We start from the raw sequence: 17,121 nt of genomic DNA on the forward strand, positions 1-17,121 counted from the left end.
TTGGTTAATTAAAACACTGTTTCAGCATGAATTTACTAACTAATAATGAACAAAAGATTCTTGTTTCATATGTCGAAAATATAAACAAAAGACTTTGGTACTATTAAATGTTGTTATTAAAATGATGAAATGAGAGACTAAGATTACGTTAACTTGGAATGATAAAGTCGAAGACGTGTGGCGGAACCAACGCCAGATACAATGCATTTTGGGTACTTATCGTTGTCGTTTTGTTAGATAACGAATGTTATATATGTCATCATCGTACTTTTAAAAACCTCAGTTTTGATTCAGTCTGCGCATGTCTCAAACATAATGGATAGGAACTTGCATCAAAATTAAAGAGTAATTAGATGTGGGTCCTTTTTTGCTGGTTGGTTTCAACTTGACCGGTTTAAGTGAACCAAACATGGTTTACAGAAACCAAGAAACCAGACTAGTTCTTACAAAGAACACACCAAAGAAGTGAAGTCAAAGAAGGCATAAAAATAAAAAGACTGTTAGTTGAGTAGTAGATTGCTCATATGCTTTGGCTGATCAAGAAACAAAACCAGATAGAGATATAATAAACTCCATAAATGAATTTTTCTTAGAACTTAATTTTTCAGATTCAAAGAAGTAAAATTAAAAATGTCGATGTGTTTGGTTGTAGCTTGCATGGTGACATCATGGATCTTCTTGCACATATGGGGACAAAGGAACAAGAGTGGCCCAAAGACTTGGCCTTTGGTTGGAGCAGCGATCGAACAGTTAACCAATTTTGATCGAATGCACGATTGGCTCGTTGAGTATCTTTACAAATCAAGAACAGTTGTGGTTCCTATGCCATTCACTACCTATACGTACATAGCAGATCCCATCAATGTCGAATACGTCCTCAAAACCAATTTCTCCAATTACCCTAAGGTGAACAAAAAAACACAACTCTTTTTGTATCAATAAATTGGCATATTTGTGTAGTAACTTTCATTAATGTTTTGTTGTGTGATAAGGGAGAGACTTACCATTCATATATGGAAGTTCTTTTGGGAGATGGTATTTTCAATTCAGATGGAGAGCTTTGGAGGAAACAGAGGAAAACCGCAAGTTTCGAATTCGCTTCCAAGAATCTCAGAGATTTCAGTACAGTAGTGTTTAAAGAGTATAGTCTCAAGCTATTCAATATCCTTTCCCAAGCATCTTTTAAAGACCAACAAGTAGATATGCAAGTAAGAATCCATCAATCCAATCAAATCTTTAGTAATCTTAGTAAACAGAACATGCTACATTGTTAATTATCCTCTTTTTTTGATATTTTGGCTTTAGGAATTGTTGATGAGAATGACTCTAGACTCCATATGTAAAGTGGGATTTGGTGTGGAGATTGGGACATTAGCTCCAGAGTTACCAGAGAATCGGTTTGCTAAGGCTTTCGATACCGCGAATATCATCGTAACACTTCGTTTCATAGATCCTCTTTGGAAGTTGAAAAAGTTCCTTAACATAGGCTCTGAGGCATTGCTTGGTAAAAGCATAAAAGTGGTCAATGATTTCACCTATTCAGTCATAAGAAGAAGAAAAGCAGAGTTATTAGAGGCACAAAAATCTCCTGCCAACAACAATAACAACAAGGTATAACATTGTTACAACTCAAAATATGAACTTGTCACAAAGTAGTAACATTAATTTTTCTCAAAATCCTATGCATGTAATCAGATCAAGCATGATATACTCTCGAGGTTCATTGAGATAAGTGACGATCCAGATAGCAAAGAAACTGAGAAAAGCCTAAGAGATATTGTCCTCAACTTTGTAATAGCTGGAAGAGATACAACAGCAACAACTCTCACTTGGGCTATATACATGATAATGATGAATGAACATGTCGCTGAGAAACTTTACTCAGAGCTACAAGAACTCGAAAGAGAAAGAGAAGAAGAGATTCACACACCATCGCGTCATTACGAAACAGAGGATTTCGAATCCTTCAACGAGAGGGTAACGCAATTCGCAGGACTATTGAACTATGATTCCTTAGGAAAACTTCACTACTTGCATGCTGTGCTAACTGAAACACTTCGTCTCTACCCTGCAGTGCCTCAGGTAAACTTCACCATGTATATATAATCCATTCAATTTGGAAACATAAAACTACATACATATATACGATCTTTAAAACTATTGTAGGATCCGAAAGGAGTATTAGAAGATGATATGTTACCAAATGGAACAAAAGTAAAAGCTGGAGGGATGGTTACATACGTACCTTACTCAATGGGTCGTATGGAATACAATTGGGGATCAGATGCAGCATCGTTTAAACCGGAACGATGGCTTAAAGATGGAATCTTTCAGAACGCATCCCCATTCAAGTTCACAGCTTTTCAGGTATAATTCTAATCAAAACACGTTAATGATATATTTTGTATAACATATGAAAAAATGAGTTGTGTGAATATATAATGTAGGCAGGACCAAGGATATGTTTGGGAAAGGATTCAGCTTATCTTCAAATGAAGATGGCAATGGCGATTCTTTGCAGATTCTACAAGTTCCATTTGGTGCCAAACCATCCTGTCAAGTATAGGATGATGACGATATTATCCATGGCGCATGGTTTGAAGGTTACTGTAACCAGACGTTCATAGACAATAATATATAAACAATTAATACAAGTCAAAATCCATGTGAAAATGATGCAAGAAGACATTATAACTATTTTGTTCTCAAACTACTCAGTTATTCTAGCCATCTCGACAAAGCATTATAGCCATCACGACAAAGGCAGCTAGCACAATTCTCATATCGACATCCATAATATTTTAAGGGATCTACTACACTTCGTTTTCGTTCCTTAATCGTTAATATGCTTTCAAACAGAATCATATCAGATTTCAATTGTCTTTGGACATTGTTGATGATTGATTGATGATTGGTAAATAAATCAATACCAACGTAGTGTTGGGCCAGAAGTAAATCTTCCGGGTGGAACTGTTGAGTTCGATTCTAGTTGGAAAGGGACCATATTACATGACCTGAATCCTGTCTCGGTGGATGTATGGTCCGAAAGGTTATGTACCAAGATCATACAAAAAAACAAAAAATAATAAATAAATAAATTAGTGTATTGAAATCACTATTGTGTTAGGATATTAATTGGTAAAAACACTATATCACTGAAAGACTGAAAGTTAAAAAAAAAAAAAAAAAAAAAAATTAAAAAGGTTTTTCAATATAAATCATAACAAGTTTTCTAAAAACGCTTAAAATCCTCAAAATTATATAAAATTCAAATCATATAAACCTTTTTAAATCAATTCGGCCAAACACACAAAGATCAATGATGGCGACGACTAGAAGAAGGGCTAGGGAATAGTGGGCCCATTAAGGCCCAAGTCTCTCTATTCTTCTTTTTATTCGAATATTTTGCTGCGTTAAGTTGAGGCATCGAACATCGTCATCGTGAAACGTGCAGCTCCGGAAAAAAAAAATTAAAAAAGTAACTAAAATAACCAGATCCGATCTGCTGACCCGGTTCCTCGCCGGAATCTTCATCATACGGTAACCGCCGGCGATATCTTCATTCTTCACTTGAGATAATTAAATAGTAATACATCTGCTTAAAAAATCTGTTTCCGATTTTGTTAATGATCTTTCCTGTTTGATCATATTCATGTTCGAGTAAGATTGAAACTGTTGCTTGGATGATTATTTTTTAATGGCGATTTCTAATGGTGATTTTTAGAGTTTATATCTAGATCTTCATAGTGTTTTATCATCATATTTGAATTCGCGGGAAGTGCGACTACGGATTTGAACTTTTTTCAATTTTTGTTAGTGAAAACGAACGATGTTTAGTTTTTGTTCTGGACTTGAATGTTCTCTAGTTCTTCTTAGTTCCTTGGATTAAAAAATGTACGGAGTAGGAAGGAATCAGACTGAGAATCACAAGTGTGTTCTTGTATAAAGATTGAAGAACTTGAAACCTTACTTACTTTTTTTTGTTAAATAATCATCAGTTATGGAAGACGTCAAGGGGAAGGAGATTATTGATGATGCTCCCACTGAAAGCAAGGTTTCAGATGAGGTGGAGACTCCTAAACAGCCATCATCTGAGTCTGAGGTTGGTGATTTTGACTCTTATTCTTTTTTACTGTTGGAATTTAAGAACTTAGAAGAGTTCATTAGGTTGAGGGAACATAGTTACCATCTTGCTTTCTCTCTAGTGACAACATTTTTAGTATTGAACTCTTTGGTTTATTGGCTCATTGTTGGTGTTCCTGTAGGAAAATGCCATCAAGAAAAAGTACGGAGGATTGTTGCCAAAGAAGATTCCGTTGATATCCAAGGTTAGCTTAGTTATACCATTGTTACAAAATTAGAAACTATCTTTATACCATTTGAGAAGCTGATTAAGCTGTGTTCATGTTTCCATTCAAGGACCACGAACGCGCGTTTTTTGACTCGGCAGATTGGGCTTTGGGCAAGGTGTGATACCGACTTTTGTTTTAACTATCCTTGAGTCTCTTCTTTACTTCCTGTGTTGTGTAATTTACAAACAGCTTTTTAAAGTAAAGCCAACAAAAGCTTACTACATGAATTTGACATTTTAAACAGCAAAAAGGACAAAAGCCGAAAGGACCTTTGGAAGCCCTCCGCCCGAAACTGCAGGTAAAGTGAAAACTCTTCCTTTCTTTTTTTTCCATTTTGTTTCCTTGTTTTTCTCTTTTGACACTGACATCTGTTCACGCAATAGCCAACTCCGCATCAGCAACCAAGAGCGAAACGAATGGCTTATTCTTCTGGCGATACTGAAGGTAGATATGAATCCATAGCCTTGTTTTCTTGATCTCATTGAAATATCACTCAAGTCATTCAACGCAACTTTTGCATCTCCTGTGAATGTCAGACTCTGAGACTGACAACAACGAATCTCCCGATGACCAAGCCGGAGCATCAGCTGTTGACAACACCAACGTAAAGGAAGATGGAGGCAGCGATGGTGACGCGAAAGACAGCCTAAAATCGTGAACAACAAACATATAGATCTCTTGAGGAGCAAACAAACAAACATCACATGTCAAGAATAAGCGACCAGGTTTGCTTTGCAACGGTTGTAATATCAAAGTCTCTTACCTTATCATACTTGGGATAGCAAATCTGTATCACATACGAATCTCGTGTCTCAGAACGTTTTATTGGACGATTGCAAATGTTTTGCTTTAATGATCCATCAAAGCCTTCTTAATGATTCATTTACCTAAACCAAGTTATATACTCATCTGAACAACCAACCCTACTTCTCTATAATTGCTGATTTTTTTGTTGATGTGAAATGGAAGTCCTTGTGAGTTATGACAAAAGCTTGTAACGTCTTACTCTAACAAAGGCTTCATAATGTCGGAATTGGGAAAGTCAACTACAACACTTTCTTACCCAGTAGCGTCAACTTGCCGCCTTGGTTTTTGTTTTTATTCTCTCTTTTCACCTACTAGTCCTCTTTTCGTTGTTGTTTCCTTCTTGACTTGACCTTTCCAAAGTAAGTAGCTTTGTTCCCACCATTAAATTGGAGTTTTATGAGACCATGTACGATCTAAGACCCTGATCACTTACCTTCCTTGAGGTTGCTACTCCTCCTCCTACGGGATACTACACCGTTTTTTCTCGCATGTTCTTCACAAAAGCTTGGCGTTCGAAGGTAAAAAACCAAATCTATTTTGTTCCCAGATGCATTTAGCATAGGCCAGTAGTTGTGTATGTCATGATATATCTGCAATGATTGTGTTCTTTTGAATTGATCGCGTCCTGGAAGTTGAGTTATGGATCCTTGTGAGTTCTGTATGATTCAAGTTGATCGTGTTTAGATTTTGTGATAAGTCCACATAGAAAAACTTAACAGTTGGGTGTGTGACTGTTATTATGTACATCAGGATGTTCGAGGAGCACATCATTCGCAGAATCCGGTGGTATATTAGGAGGCTCTACTCGTGGTTTCTTAACTTATTGATGCAGTCTTATTGGGATGAGGTTTGTGCTTATGAGCTCAAATTGCATCATTTCATTTGACTTCTTCCTCAGTCTAACAGTTTTTATTTGCTCTGTTTCTTCTTTGGTAAGATTGAGGATTGCAAGGTGAAAGTATTTGATAAACTGAGTGAAAAAGCTGAAAAGGTGTTGGAGATTGGTATTGGCTCAGGTCCTAATATGAGATACTATGCTGCTAGTAATGCTAACCTAACTCTTTATGGGTTGGATCCAAATCCCAAAATGAAGAAGTACGCACGCAAATCCGCTTCTAAAGCAGGCTTCAAACATAAAAGCTTTAGATTCAAGCAAGGAGTAAGTTTTGGTACCGATCCGTTTGCATCCTACATTTCCGGTTTTGTTTTTTCACTCTGCCCTGATGTTTTGATCTTGTCTGTCATTAGGTAGGAGAAGCAATACCCTTAAAAGATAACTCAGTTGATGCAGTTGTTGCAACGCTAGTTCTATGTTCTGTCTCTGATGTCACTCAAACACTCAAAGGTAAATTCTTTCTTCCTACTAAAACCTCATTGCGTAAAAAAATTAAGTAACCCTTTTTCAGAAGTTCTATATGGTAATTTTCAGAAATCAAACGGGTGCTGAGACCAGGAGGGGTTTTCATATTCTTAGAACATGTTGCAGCAAAAGGTACATAAATGTGTGAGAAAGAGACAACTCTTATTCTTTCTAAAGGTACACGTTGAATTTTAATTGGTTGTTGCAGATGGATCAATGTTCAGGCGGTTGCAGAAACTGCTGGATCCTTTGCAACAGAGACTTTCAGATGGATGCCACTTGACAAGAAACACCAGAGAGTGTATCTTGGAAGCTGGTTTTAGTGGCGGAGTTGAAATAGAGACTTACTCTATGTGTAGCTTCCCTTGGATAACGAGACCTCATATCTATGGACTAGCTTACAACTAAAACTATCAACTTAATTCAATTACACTAAAATGATTGGCTTAGACGTAGTTTGAATGTTGTGATTGCTGTTTGTAACTGAATGATGTTTTCATTAGAGAAAAAAGAAATTCTGATTTCGTGAGAAAGTTAACAAGACTGATGAATGGTTTTATGCAAAGAACATTAATAGATATTTCTAATACCTCCTCTGGAGTATGACCTTCTGAGACAATTTTGCTTTCAATTTTTGGAGCATATCTGGGAGGCGCTTGAACTTTCCTCTGAAATCCAAGAAGACTCGGGAATAGGTTGTTCTGCAGCAATTTGTTGCAAAACAGGCCTAGGAGGGACTTGAAGAGCATCAAGACTTCCTTCCATCATCTCAACCACTTTGTTCATCGCTGGGCGATCTAATGGGGAAGACTGAATACACCACAAACCCACCAGTGTCATCTTCTTTGCTATCTCTCCTACTACTTGATCGGTGATTTCGTGCCCAACAAGCCTTTTCTTGTCTTCCTTTTCAAGATCCTTATATATCCATTCTGGAAAGTACATTGTGCTTGTCTCTGTCGCAGAATTTTCTGCTGGGGAGGATCTTTGGTTCCTTACTCCCATCATTTCTAGGACTAACATTCCGAAACTGTAAACATCAGACTTGTGAGACACACTACCATAAACTCTGGAGATCATCTCTGGAGCAATGTAACCTATTGTCCCTCTCGTGTCTAGCAGCGACATAATGCTCTCTTTCTTCTCGCAGAGTTTAGCAAGTCCGAAATCAGAAACTCTGGGACAAAGATTCTCATCCAACAACACGTTTTGAGGTTTTATATCGAAATGCACAATCCTTGTTTTACAGCCATAGTGTAAGTACTCTAGACCACGAGCAACGCCTAGCGCGATCCCATAAAGTGTCATCCAATCAATGTCCGTTGAGGACTTTCTTGAAAGCAGCTGGTCAAGAGATCCGTTTTCCAAATATTCATAAATAATAGCTCTCTTGGAACCTTCGGAGCAGAATCCAAGCAGGGAAACAATGTTGACGTGTGATGTTTTTGCTCATGCTCGCAACTTCATTGATGAAGTCTCCGCCATTACCCTTTGATTCTTTCAAGACCTTCACCGCAACCGTACGGCCATCAAAAAGGCTTCCTCGATAAACAGTTCCAAATCCTCCTTGCCCAATCACTTCTTCAAATGACTTTGTCATTCTCTTTACTTGCGCGTAGCTGTAGTGTTTAAGTGGAATAAGGGCTTTTAGAGTCTGTTGTTTATACTTATGTGATGCTTTTCTCTTTTGGAGACACAACAATGTGAATCCGACCAGGAGGAGAAGAACACCTGCGAGTGAACCTGAACCAGGAAACACAGTAGCAGATGCTGTAAATCTATATAACCTTTTCTTTCTAAGAAGATCAAAAAGAATTTGAAATCTATTGCTAGCCAGAAAACTAACCTATGAGAACTGTTATGATAGTCCCTGTGGAGCCATTTAACAAGTAAAATATGTCAGCATGAATTGTAGTTTACAATAACGAACAAAAAAAACGGTTTAACTACCATGAGGTCCATGACTCCTTTTTCCAGAACCGCAAGTCGTGTGAGAAGTCCCACTGTTACAATAGCATATGAATCCTCTTGAGGTCTGATTATTTCCACAAGCACCCCCTGAGTCCATGCATATTGAACATTCTTGGTTAACTCCAACCTCGAAACCCTCTTCAAGAGCCTTTCTCAGATCATCTGTTCTCTCTAGTGTATTCAACGCAGACCCGGGCACAGGAATAGTATCATTTGAGCACAATGACTTGAGGACGTTTAAAAGGTCTCTTACCCCATTAAGTAAAGGGGAAGAGATGTTTCTCGTCACATAGTAACTTGTTAACCCGTCTTGACCGTCGCAACGAAACTCCCTGAAGTAAGTAGGATCGTACACTGGTGTTGAGAATGAGAAGTCTGCGCAAGCTCGATAAATTGTTAGCAGCTCGGTGTTAGGAGAAAATACAAGAACGTTTTGGTCGAATGACGCATCTAAAGTATCTCGGAGACAAAGATGACCGATATAATCAGATACCAGAGTTATGGTCCGCCTCTAAGATTCTGAACTTCACTGAGGATATGCTAAACTCTGCAAATTTTCCAATACAGTTGAGCTTAAAGTCAGGGTGGCCACACTCTTCTCTTCCAGGAATCCAGAAAGGGTACAAGAGATCGCTTTGATCGCCGCAGATAAATTTTGTACTGCAGAGACTGTGAAGCTCTTCAGCTGAGAATACACAAAGAGGCAAATCTTCATTGTAAACTCCTCTGTTTTTTTTTTTTTTTTTTGCCTTGGAATACACTTAATAACAAAAATAGATATATGTATGAGAAACTTACCACTAGGTTGACGCTTTGGTAAGCAACTGACTGCTCCTGAGGGTGAGGTTGAGGTTGTCTTGCAGCAAACCTGTGTAGTACTGTTGAACCCACAAATCCTACCAGCTGACGAACATTCTTGACAACTTATCTCATCGATTATCATTTTCACCTCGAACCCTTTTCTTAGAACGCTTTCGAATTCGTTCAAAGCAATCTTTTTCTCTTCTGGAAAGAAACTCTACGGAACGTTCACTGTGAAACTCTAATCCCAGAAAGCGTACATATCAGATCTTTGAGCCATTGACACAATACCTTTATCTTTATGAGGACATGTATAATTCCAGAAGTATGAATAAATAGACTTGCATCCGTAGGAAACAGTGAGGTTTTTGTAGGTTGGCAAAATCTCAAAATGATCGACTGGTAGAGTTGTGGTATTGAATTCAGCGGAGCAAAAAGGCCCTACCAGGTCTGCTCTTGCAATTGTAAGAGTGTAAGATGGTTGATCTACATTGAGAACATAGTACTCTTGTTCTGAAATGAATAGAGAGGTACTGTTGTTTTTGTTGCAGTGAAGCTCCAGCAATGGAAGACCACAATGTTTAGGACGATTCCCACCCCATAAAGGGAAACCAGCGGTGACGTTACCACACTGAAACTGAGCTTGGCACCACCCAAGCTCTTGCTGACTTGAAGCACAAGGAAGGTGGTACAGCATAGGGAGGAGGAAGAATAGGACCAGACAAGAAGTGAGATTTTGAGAATCTGATGAGTTCATGATTGTTTTGTTTAATTTCTGAAGTGTGTGACAGGTAAAAGCTGAGACTTGTATTTGGTATTTTTTATTTTTTTTTTCGTTGGATATAAAAAGGAATATTGGTGAAGCACAAGAACAACGAAAAATTGATACTAAATTGTATTGGATTTTCTAAAATCCATTGTTAACATTGGATTTTATCAGAAAATGAAGCAGTCAATAAAGAGATCATAACTAAATTAAATCGTCATTGGCAATGAGAGGGACTTGTGAGTAAACGCTACGACCAAAGAAATTACTTAAGAACTTTGAAAAGTCAAATTTAATCAGATTTTCCTTTTTTTTTTTCTTTCGCTGAAACACATTTCATATATTTATTAAAATTGTTAGATGGATTATTCAAACGAAAAGTTACGATGAAAATGAATATTTGAAAAGTCATAGTGAAAATACCAATGACAGGGATAGGCTGGACGTTCGGATATCGGATCGGATTCGATTCGGATTTTTCAGATTTCGGATTTTTGGATATTGACTCTAACATGATAATATCCATTCAGGTATTTATAAAATTCAGTTCGGTTTCGGTTCGGATAATTTGGATTTCGGATCGGTTCGGATATGGTTGTCGTAAACCAAAAGTTATTGGACAATGTTTTATTCGAATACTTTTTAATCTTATTGTACCCAAATAATCATACTAATGGAGTATTAAAACACAAAAAAAAAAGATAAAAATTAAGTAAATGACAAGGTTCTCGTAGAACCATACAAATACATAAAAGATATGAGGCATATCAATCGGAATATCATACTATCTCTTATATGTTCGGTTATATTTGGATATCTATTGGATATCGGTTCGGATCGGATAATATCTGATATCCAAAATAATGAAACCCAAGAACCGATTGGTTATTTCCTTAATATCGGTTTGGTTTTAATCCGCTTACTTCGGTTCGGATACGGTTCAGATTTTCGGATTCGAATTTTATGCCCAGACCTAGACAGGGACTTGTGAATAGACCGGTACGACCAATAGGAAATTGAAAAATCAAATTAGATCAGATTTTTTCTTAATATATTTCATATTGAAATATCTTATGAGAAGTTCCGCAACTTAAAAGTATTTATTAAAATTGTTAGATAATTATTTAAACGAAAAGTTGTCGTGAAAAAACATGAAGAATTGTAAAAGTTATACTGAAAATACCAATATGAAATGCAACATAGACAACAACCTTATGGATCAACGGTCACAATCGCTGGTTCATAAATAATAAGAAATCTATATATCATTATATACAAAAAAATAATTCTATTCCATATTTCAAAAATATACGAGATGCTTCTGAAACAGCTATACGAGATGCTTCAACCATATGTCTCGAGCTATTTATAGAACTGTTTTACAATCAAACAAGATTTTAATCGACCTAGATTTTACATTCGAATGAGATTATATGTCCTTTTGATCTATTTATAGGTATTTTTGGTCTTACATTTTGCTTCAAAAAACCCAGATAAATAAAACGAAAAAAAATACTTTGAACAAATGATTGATGCGGTTGGAAAACGATAACAAACAAAGGTTAAATAAAACAATCCAACTTTTAACGAAAATGAATGAATCAACGTTTTGAGGAAACAATTTTTTGATTTTTTTTTTACTTCGAAAGTTTGAAATAATACTCAAAACAAACAAAAACTCGAAATTTGTTTTGAAGGTCCATAAAAGTTTATATATATAAACAAACAGGTGGGAAACAAAGAGGCATGAATAAAAAGGTATGAAAAATAATATGTGTGAACATTGAATGATGGGAGTACAACGTAGAAACACAATTGTTGGAATAAAAAAATCTTACAACTTTTGGGAACATTAACAAATCTAAACCGTTAGATGAGACAATAAAAATAATTTCATTCTTTAAATTAAAAATGACTCCCAAAAATGGGTTTGCTATTATATATAGATATTGTTTGTACTCTAATCTAATTTGTTTTCTTAATATACACATACACTAGATAACAACCTTCACTATATTGAGAATAAAGTAATTATTAAATAATTTTACTGTAACTTCTGTTTACAAAATCTATTATACTTATCTGTAAAAATATTATTTATAATATAAAGTTTGTTTGTGTAGTATATATTTTTAGTTTTATTTGAATATAGAAATTTTTTGTATAATTATTAGATTTAACCCTTATGAATTATTATCACACCTTATAATCCAAGAGTTCTTAAAATTCATTATAAAAATTTTATGAAAATATAATTAAGGAATACAATTAAGTCAGTTATTTAATATAAAATTGATTTTGGGTGTTATTTTTTTTTTTTGGAAACATACTATGGTATGTAAATGCAAATATTATTAAAAATTTGAGAACAACTTAAAAAATAGTGTCTCAACTAGTACTAATGGTACGTCAACTGTTTTTCTAGAGAATGTTCTCTATTAATATATAGAGAATGTGTAATTTATTCCACATTGGAATATTGGAAATTTTCCGTGGAAAACAAAAAATGAATTCACATTCAATTGTTGTAGATGGATTGTTGTTAAGGCATTTTCCGTTTGCAGATACTGCTGGATCCGTTGCAGCAGATACTTGCAGATGGATGCTATTTAACAAGAAACACTAGAGAGTGCATCTTTGAAGCTGGTTTTAGTGGTGGAGTTGAATAGACTTACTCTATGCTTCCCCTGGATAACAACACCTCATATGGACTAGCTCACAACTAAAACTTTTGAATGTTGTGATTGCTGTTGTAACTGAATGCTAATGCTAATGTACAACAAATACAAACCCATTGCAATGTACAATATGTCCAAACTTCAAGGCATAAATACATACAACAGAGAAAATACATTGTAGTAACTAAATAATTTTGGGCCATAAGAGTCTTCCGTATATCCTATAATAAACAACTGTAAGCCCGAGCCCATAAGAGACATCGTACTCGTACGTAAGAGATATCACATGTAAAATGTGTTAGACTCGTCAATCGTCATGTAGCGTTAGGTACATTATTGGATCTTACAAAATATCTCGTCAGTACAATATTTAACTTATTTCTCTCGAAAGATGCACCACAAAAATCAGCAATATCTTTTTTTTTTTGGGCAAAAAATCAGCAATATCTAATAATGATATTTGTGGACCAGATTAAAAGAAGGTATAATGGTAAATTTTGGTTGGTCTTTTATGGACGTGTTATGGATGCTACAACTACTTTTCAATCAGAGCTCTAATAATTGAGTACATACCACTACAGCACTGATTGATGTATATATATTCTTTTGAATTTAAAACTAAAGCAATAAAACAAATAGTTATGGTTGTTTTATTTTTAATTATTATCAAAATGTGTAATCTTTAGTTATTTTTTTTATAACTCAGGAGTAATCCATAACACTTCTTAAGCCGTGTCGGAGCCAAAAAAAAATTTTCATGAGTGACATAATATTTTTCAGAAAAAAAAAGATTATATTAAAAATAATGTTATTACAAAAATTCATTTTAAAAATGAATTCTACGCTCACTAATACAGTAATACTTAAGAAACATTCTCAAGATGGTGATACTTTAGGGTTTTTCTAATCAACTTATAATTATGTTTAGCCATACAAATATACAATCGACTAATATTTTTTAAAAGCTAAACCCAATAGTTTGTTAAAAAAATCCAATAATCATATGTCAATATCTTAAATTATATAAAAAACGTAATAGAAAAAAAGACATGAAAGAACCACAGAGGTGGCGAGAGTTATATTTTTATTTGAAGGGTGTCAACAAAATTTGAGAGAAGTGTTAATAGATTGCTTAGACATCAACCAATTAATTAATTTAATAAAATCTAAGCTAAAATTTATAATTTCATGGGTGTCATATGACACGCTTAAATTTTTCTCTACTTCCACCACTGTCCCTAAACCAAAGACTAATTTTCTAAAACTGAGGGAAATCATATTAAATTTCAAATCCGGTGATCAATGTTAGTCAAACCCATATGTCATATGGCGTAATAATTCTTTCTTTTTCACTGGATCAATACGACTTGGTTATTTATGTATTCTTTCATTTTTTTCTTTTTTTTTTTCCATTCATGTTTTCATTTTGTATAAGTATATTTGCATTTTTTTCTTCTTTTCATTTTTTTGGCCGGCGAAATTCTCAAACTGTCTTTAACATTTTGGAACAACACTGTGTCTTGAAAAAACACATGGTCGAATTAATTTTGTGGACCAGAAAAAAGTACAATAACAAAGTTTTGGTTGGATATGAACGTGTTATATGCTACATGTATTTTCCCAATCAGAGCTCTAATAATTTAGTAGATACCACTATAGCACTGATTGATATATTTCTTTCGAATAAAAAAATGAAGCAATAAAACAAAGAGTTATGGTTGTTGACTTGTTGTATTTTATATTTTTATTTGTTTCAAAATGTGTTTTAACTGTATTATGATGTGTTTTAATTGTTATTTTCTAATTTAATTGTTATTAAAACGTGCTTTAACTCTATTATGATGTGTTTTAACATCTACTAATCAGATTTTACATAGTATGATTCAAATATTACACTAAGTGTTCAGATTAAATCTAATCAGCAAATCATAAAGTATCAAAAGTTCATTTATATTAATAACATTAGGAGGAAAGATATAGGGTATATCTATATAAACATAACCCACTCTGTGTCACTATTTTCGCTGTGCAAAATCAAGTGAAATAACGTCGTTATCCTTCTCTCTATTTTTTTTTTTTGTTACTCTTTCATTTTTCTTTTCTTTCCCGTTCATTCTTTCATTTTTTTTTAAAGTATTTTTCTTTTTTTGTTCCATACCTTAACTTGACCCAAGTAATGCCCCAAGAGGCAAAGACTCCCATGCGTTTCTTGGTTGGACCAACCGGCACCGCCAATCTCCGACGAGTCAGAAATTCTCAAATTGTCACGATACATTAATTTCACAACTCCAAATTACTTTTTAATATTATTATTATGTATGATACTAGATAGTCACCGTGGTACACATGGTGCTATATTTTTTGTTTAAAAAGACAAAACAAAATTTATTTATTATATTAACTATATATCTAAATGATATATTTTGAATTTTTTAAATCTACTATAATTTTACATTAATATATTATGTAGTGTATAATTTTCATTGTCTACATTTATTGGTTTATATATAGTGTATAATTTCATTGTCTATATGAAGTTTAATCGAAAATCTCGGCTGTTATTATTATCTACAGTAAATCAATTGTGTTTAATGTTTATTACAATTTTTTTAGAAAATTGATTAATTAAATATAAAATATTTAATGCTAATGGGTGTTAGTCCTATGCTTTTGGAAATTTTCACTGAAGAAAATTTTCTTCAATTAGATTCCAAATTTAATATTATTTAAAATAAAAACTAATTGTAAAATTTAATGCCAATAGTATTCCTTGTAAATAGGTATGAACTTCAGAATTTATTTCATAAATATCTCCAAAAATATAGATATAGATATTAACTCGTTTAACACCATAAGTATTCATGTAACATATAGTATTGTATGTAAATTTTTATGATATAAATAAAATAACTATTCATACAAATAACAAAAGAAAATTGCACTATATGGTGATAACTAGTGATATCAACTTCAGATGAACAATACTAACGTGTGGTTGATAAAGAGTGTTGACATCAACATGAACAGAACTAACGTGTGGTTGATAAAAGAGTGTTGTCGACATTAAAATGAACAGTGATACGATTTTCTTAATTAGTTAAAAGAAAAGAGGCTTTTGATTTGTCCCTCTTTCTATTTCTTTAGTTCACTTATTTTTAAAACTATCATGGTTATAGATCTAAATTTTTAGTCACTAAGGTATATACCTCTATATATCCTCATAGTCTCTAAAGTTCATCTTATTAACAACATTAGGAAGAAAACAAATCAAGATTATTCACATGCGCACATTTCACGTGTTAAACTTAATTTTCTAGCAAGATCTAATTATTATATATTTGTGGACAGAAGAAATGTATAGTGATAAGATTTCTGTTGGTCCATTATGAACGTGTAAATGGATGTAACAGGTCTATTTCAACCAGCGATGTCGATATGTTTCAGGTTCTTTTGGTAAATTATAAATAGTTACTATACGATAAAGAAGCTCGAATTATTGGAACAAGACACTGCCAAAATAATATCTTCTTTATTATTATAAAAAGCTAAAAAGAAAATACAAAAAATGTAGTGCTATATAATAATAAAGAATGTACTGAAGCGAGTAAGCAGTAGTAGGAGCTATAGCCTATAGCAATGATGATCCTACACTGCACGCCTTCCTCACCGATCTCGGTGAACATATTGAAATCATCACCTCTAACAAGAAGAACAACAGTTAGATGTTCTGTCAAGAAGAATATCCTTAATGCTATAGATTCTGGCTCCTCTAAGTTCAGCTTATGTCCCTGTGGAAGAAAGCATTTTCTAGGAGAAGCTACGACCACGACGCCGTTTCTTCCCATCTCTCCCTCCCACGCTTCTCAATCTAGCTCATCGGTTTGTTTCCCAATTTCTCTTTTAAACCAACCTCCGATTCAATTAACTACTAATTGTAGCTATATATAGAAACATAACGACCATAAGTTATCACTTGCTTATTCTAGATATTAGAATATCCTCAGTCGCAAACAGATCGAGTATAATGACACATCTTCTTGCCTTTGGTATCTATCTAACTACAATTAATATTGTCGGGCCTATAAGTTTTTTTTATCAATCTTTACAGATATATTTGTCAAACTTAAACACTAATTTGGAACCAAATAAATTTATAAATTTATAGAGGTTATAGTATTGTATCTAATAGATCTCTACATGTTATTAGGAGGTCTTAAACAAACTGCGTCCTCCAAAGCCAGATTGGTATTTCGAGCTCTATGGATGGTTTAGGAGTTCAGGAATGGAAAGATACGAGAAAGAGGTTAGAGTGACTTCATGAAGTTTGAAGTAAATTTTTTTTTTTTTTTTTTTTTTTTTTTTTTTTTTTTTTTTTTTTTTTTTTTT

General features: G+C 34.1%; 4 protein-coding genes and 1 pseudogene across 6 annotated transcripts in view; 4 read left to right on the plus strand and 1 right to left on the minus strand.

The window, feature by feature from the left end:
- Window positions 477-2,697, plus strand: LOC104750786 (cytochrome P450 704B1-like). The gene is made up of 6 exons (XM_010472635.2): window positions 477-906; window positions 993-1,208; window positions 1,306-1,611; window positions 1,696-2,082; window positions 2,167-2,367; window positions 2,448-2,697. The coding sequence occupies exons 1-6, from the start codon at window positions 631-633 to the stop codon at window positions 2,625-2,627; spliced, it is 1,566 nt and encodes a 521-aa protein (XP_010470937.1). The 5' UTR covers window positions 477-630; the 3' UTR covers window positions 2,628-2,697.
- On the plus strand, window positions 3,415-5,244 carry LOC104750789. Of its 3 annotated transcripts, none has more exons than XM_010472637.2 (7): window positions 3,415-3,586; window positions 3,999-4,102; window positions 4,266-4,328; window positions 4,420-4,467; window positions 4,597-4,650; window positions 4,736-4,796; window positions 4,889-5,244. In XM_010472637.2, exons 2-7 carry the CDS (start codon window positions 4,001-4,003, stop codon window positions 5,008-5,010), a joined length of 450 nt encoding a protein of 149 aa, XP_010470939.1. In that variant the 5' UTR covers window positions 3,415-3,586; window positions 3,999-4,000; the 3' UTR covers window positions 5,011-5,244. The 3 variants fall into 3 exon arrangements, with proteins under 3 accessions (XP_010470939.1, XP_019093007.1, XP_010470940.1); XM_019237462.1 differs by having other exon boundaries at window positions 3,415-3,575; XM_010472638.2 differs by having other exon boundaries at window positions 3,415-3,540.
- LOC104750788 (methyltransferase-like protein 7A) lies at window positions 5,325-7,110 on the plus strand. Its single transcript, XM_010472636.2, has 6 exons — window positions 5,325-5,677; window positions 5,910-6,006; window positions 6,097-6,318; window positions 6,408-6,504; window positions 6,589-6,651; window positions 6,728-7,110. Exons 2-6 carry the CDS (start codon window positions 5,911-5,913, stop codon window positions 6,925-6,927), a joined length of 678 nt encoding a protein of 225 aa, XP_010470938.1. The 5' UTR covers window positions 5,325-5,677; window position 5,910; the 3' UTR covers window positions 6,928-7,110.
- Window positions 7,143-10,115, minus strand: LOC104750787 (annotated as a pseudogene).
- Window positions 16,300-17,121, plus strand: part of LOC104750791 (methyltransferase-like protein 7B) — a gene marked incomplete in the record, with an annotated part of 2,145 nt that continues 1,323 nt past the window's right edge. Inside the window, 2 exon segments of the mRNA XM_010472639.2 lie at window positions 16,300-16,614; window positions 16,943-17,038. Of these exon segments, the coding sequence (XP_010470941.1) occupies window positions 16,372-16,614; window positions 16,943-17,038 (339 nt within the window).

This window comes from Camelina sativa, chromosome 16 (genome assembly GCF_000633955.1).
Source record: "Camelina sativa cultivar DH55 chromosome 16, Cs, whole genome shotgun sequence".
Taxonomy (NCBI): Eukaryota; Viridiplantae; Streptophyta; class Magnoliopsida; order Brassicales; family Brassicaceae; genus Camelina; species Camelina sativa.

What these genes read in the sequence shown, in the direction of transcription:
- LOC104750786 (XM_010472635.2), top strand. Translation starts at nt 631, where the DNA reads ATGTCGATGTGTTTGGTTGTAGCTTGCATGGTGACATCATGGATCTTC. An exon ending in ATTTCTCCAATTACCCTAAG is followed by an intron (nt 907 to 992) that starts GTGAACAAAAAA and finishes TTGTGTGATAAG; the next exon opens with GGAGAGACTTACCATTCATA. An exon ending in ACCAACAAGTAGATATGCAA is followed by an intron (nt 1,209 to 1,305) that starts GTAAGAATCCAT and finishes TTTTGGCTTTAG; the next exon opens with GAATTGTTGATGAGAATGAC.
- LOC104750789 (XM_010472637.2), top strand. Translation starts at nt 4,001, where the DNA reads ATGGAAGACGTCAAGGGGAAGGAGATTATTGATGATGCTCCCACTGAA. An exon ending in AGCCATCATCTGAGTCTGAG is followed by an intron (nt 4,103 to 4,265) that starts GTTGGTGATTTT and finishes GTGTTCCTGTAG; the next exon opens with GAAAATGCCATCAAGAAAAA. An exon ending in TTCTTCTGGCGATACTGAAG is followed by an intron (nt 4,797 to 4,888) that starts GTAGATATGAAT and finishes TGTGAATGTCAG; the next exon opens with ACTCTGAGACTGACAACAAC.
- LOC104750788 (XM_010472636.2), top strand. Translation starts at nt 5,911, where the DNA reads ATGTTCGAGGAGCACATCATTCGCAGAATCCGGTGGTATATTAGGAGG. An exon ending in GCTTTAGATTCAAGCAAGGA is followed by an intron (nt 6,319 to 6,407) that starts GTAAGTTTTGGT and finishes GTCTGTCATTAG; the next exon opens with GTAGGAGAAGCAATACCCTT. An exon ending in AGAACATGTTGCAGCAAAAG is followed by an intron (nt 6,652 to 6,727) that starts GTACATAAATGT and finishes TGGTTGTTGCAG; the next exon opens with ATGGATCAATGTTCAGGCGG.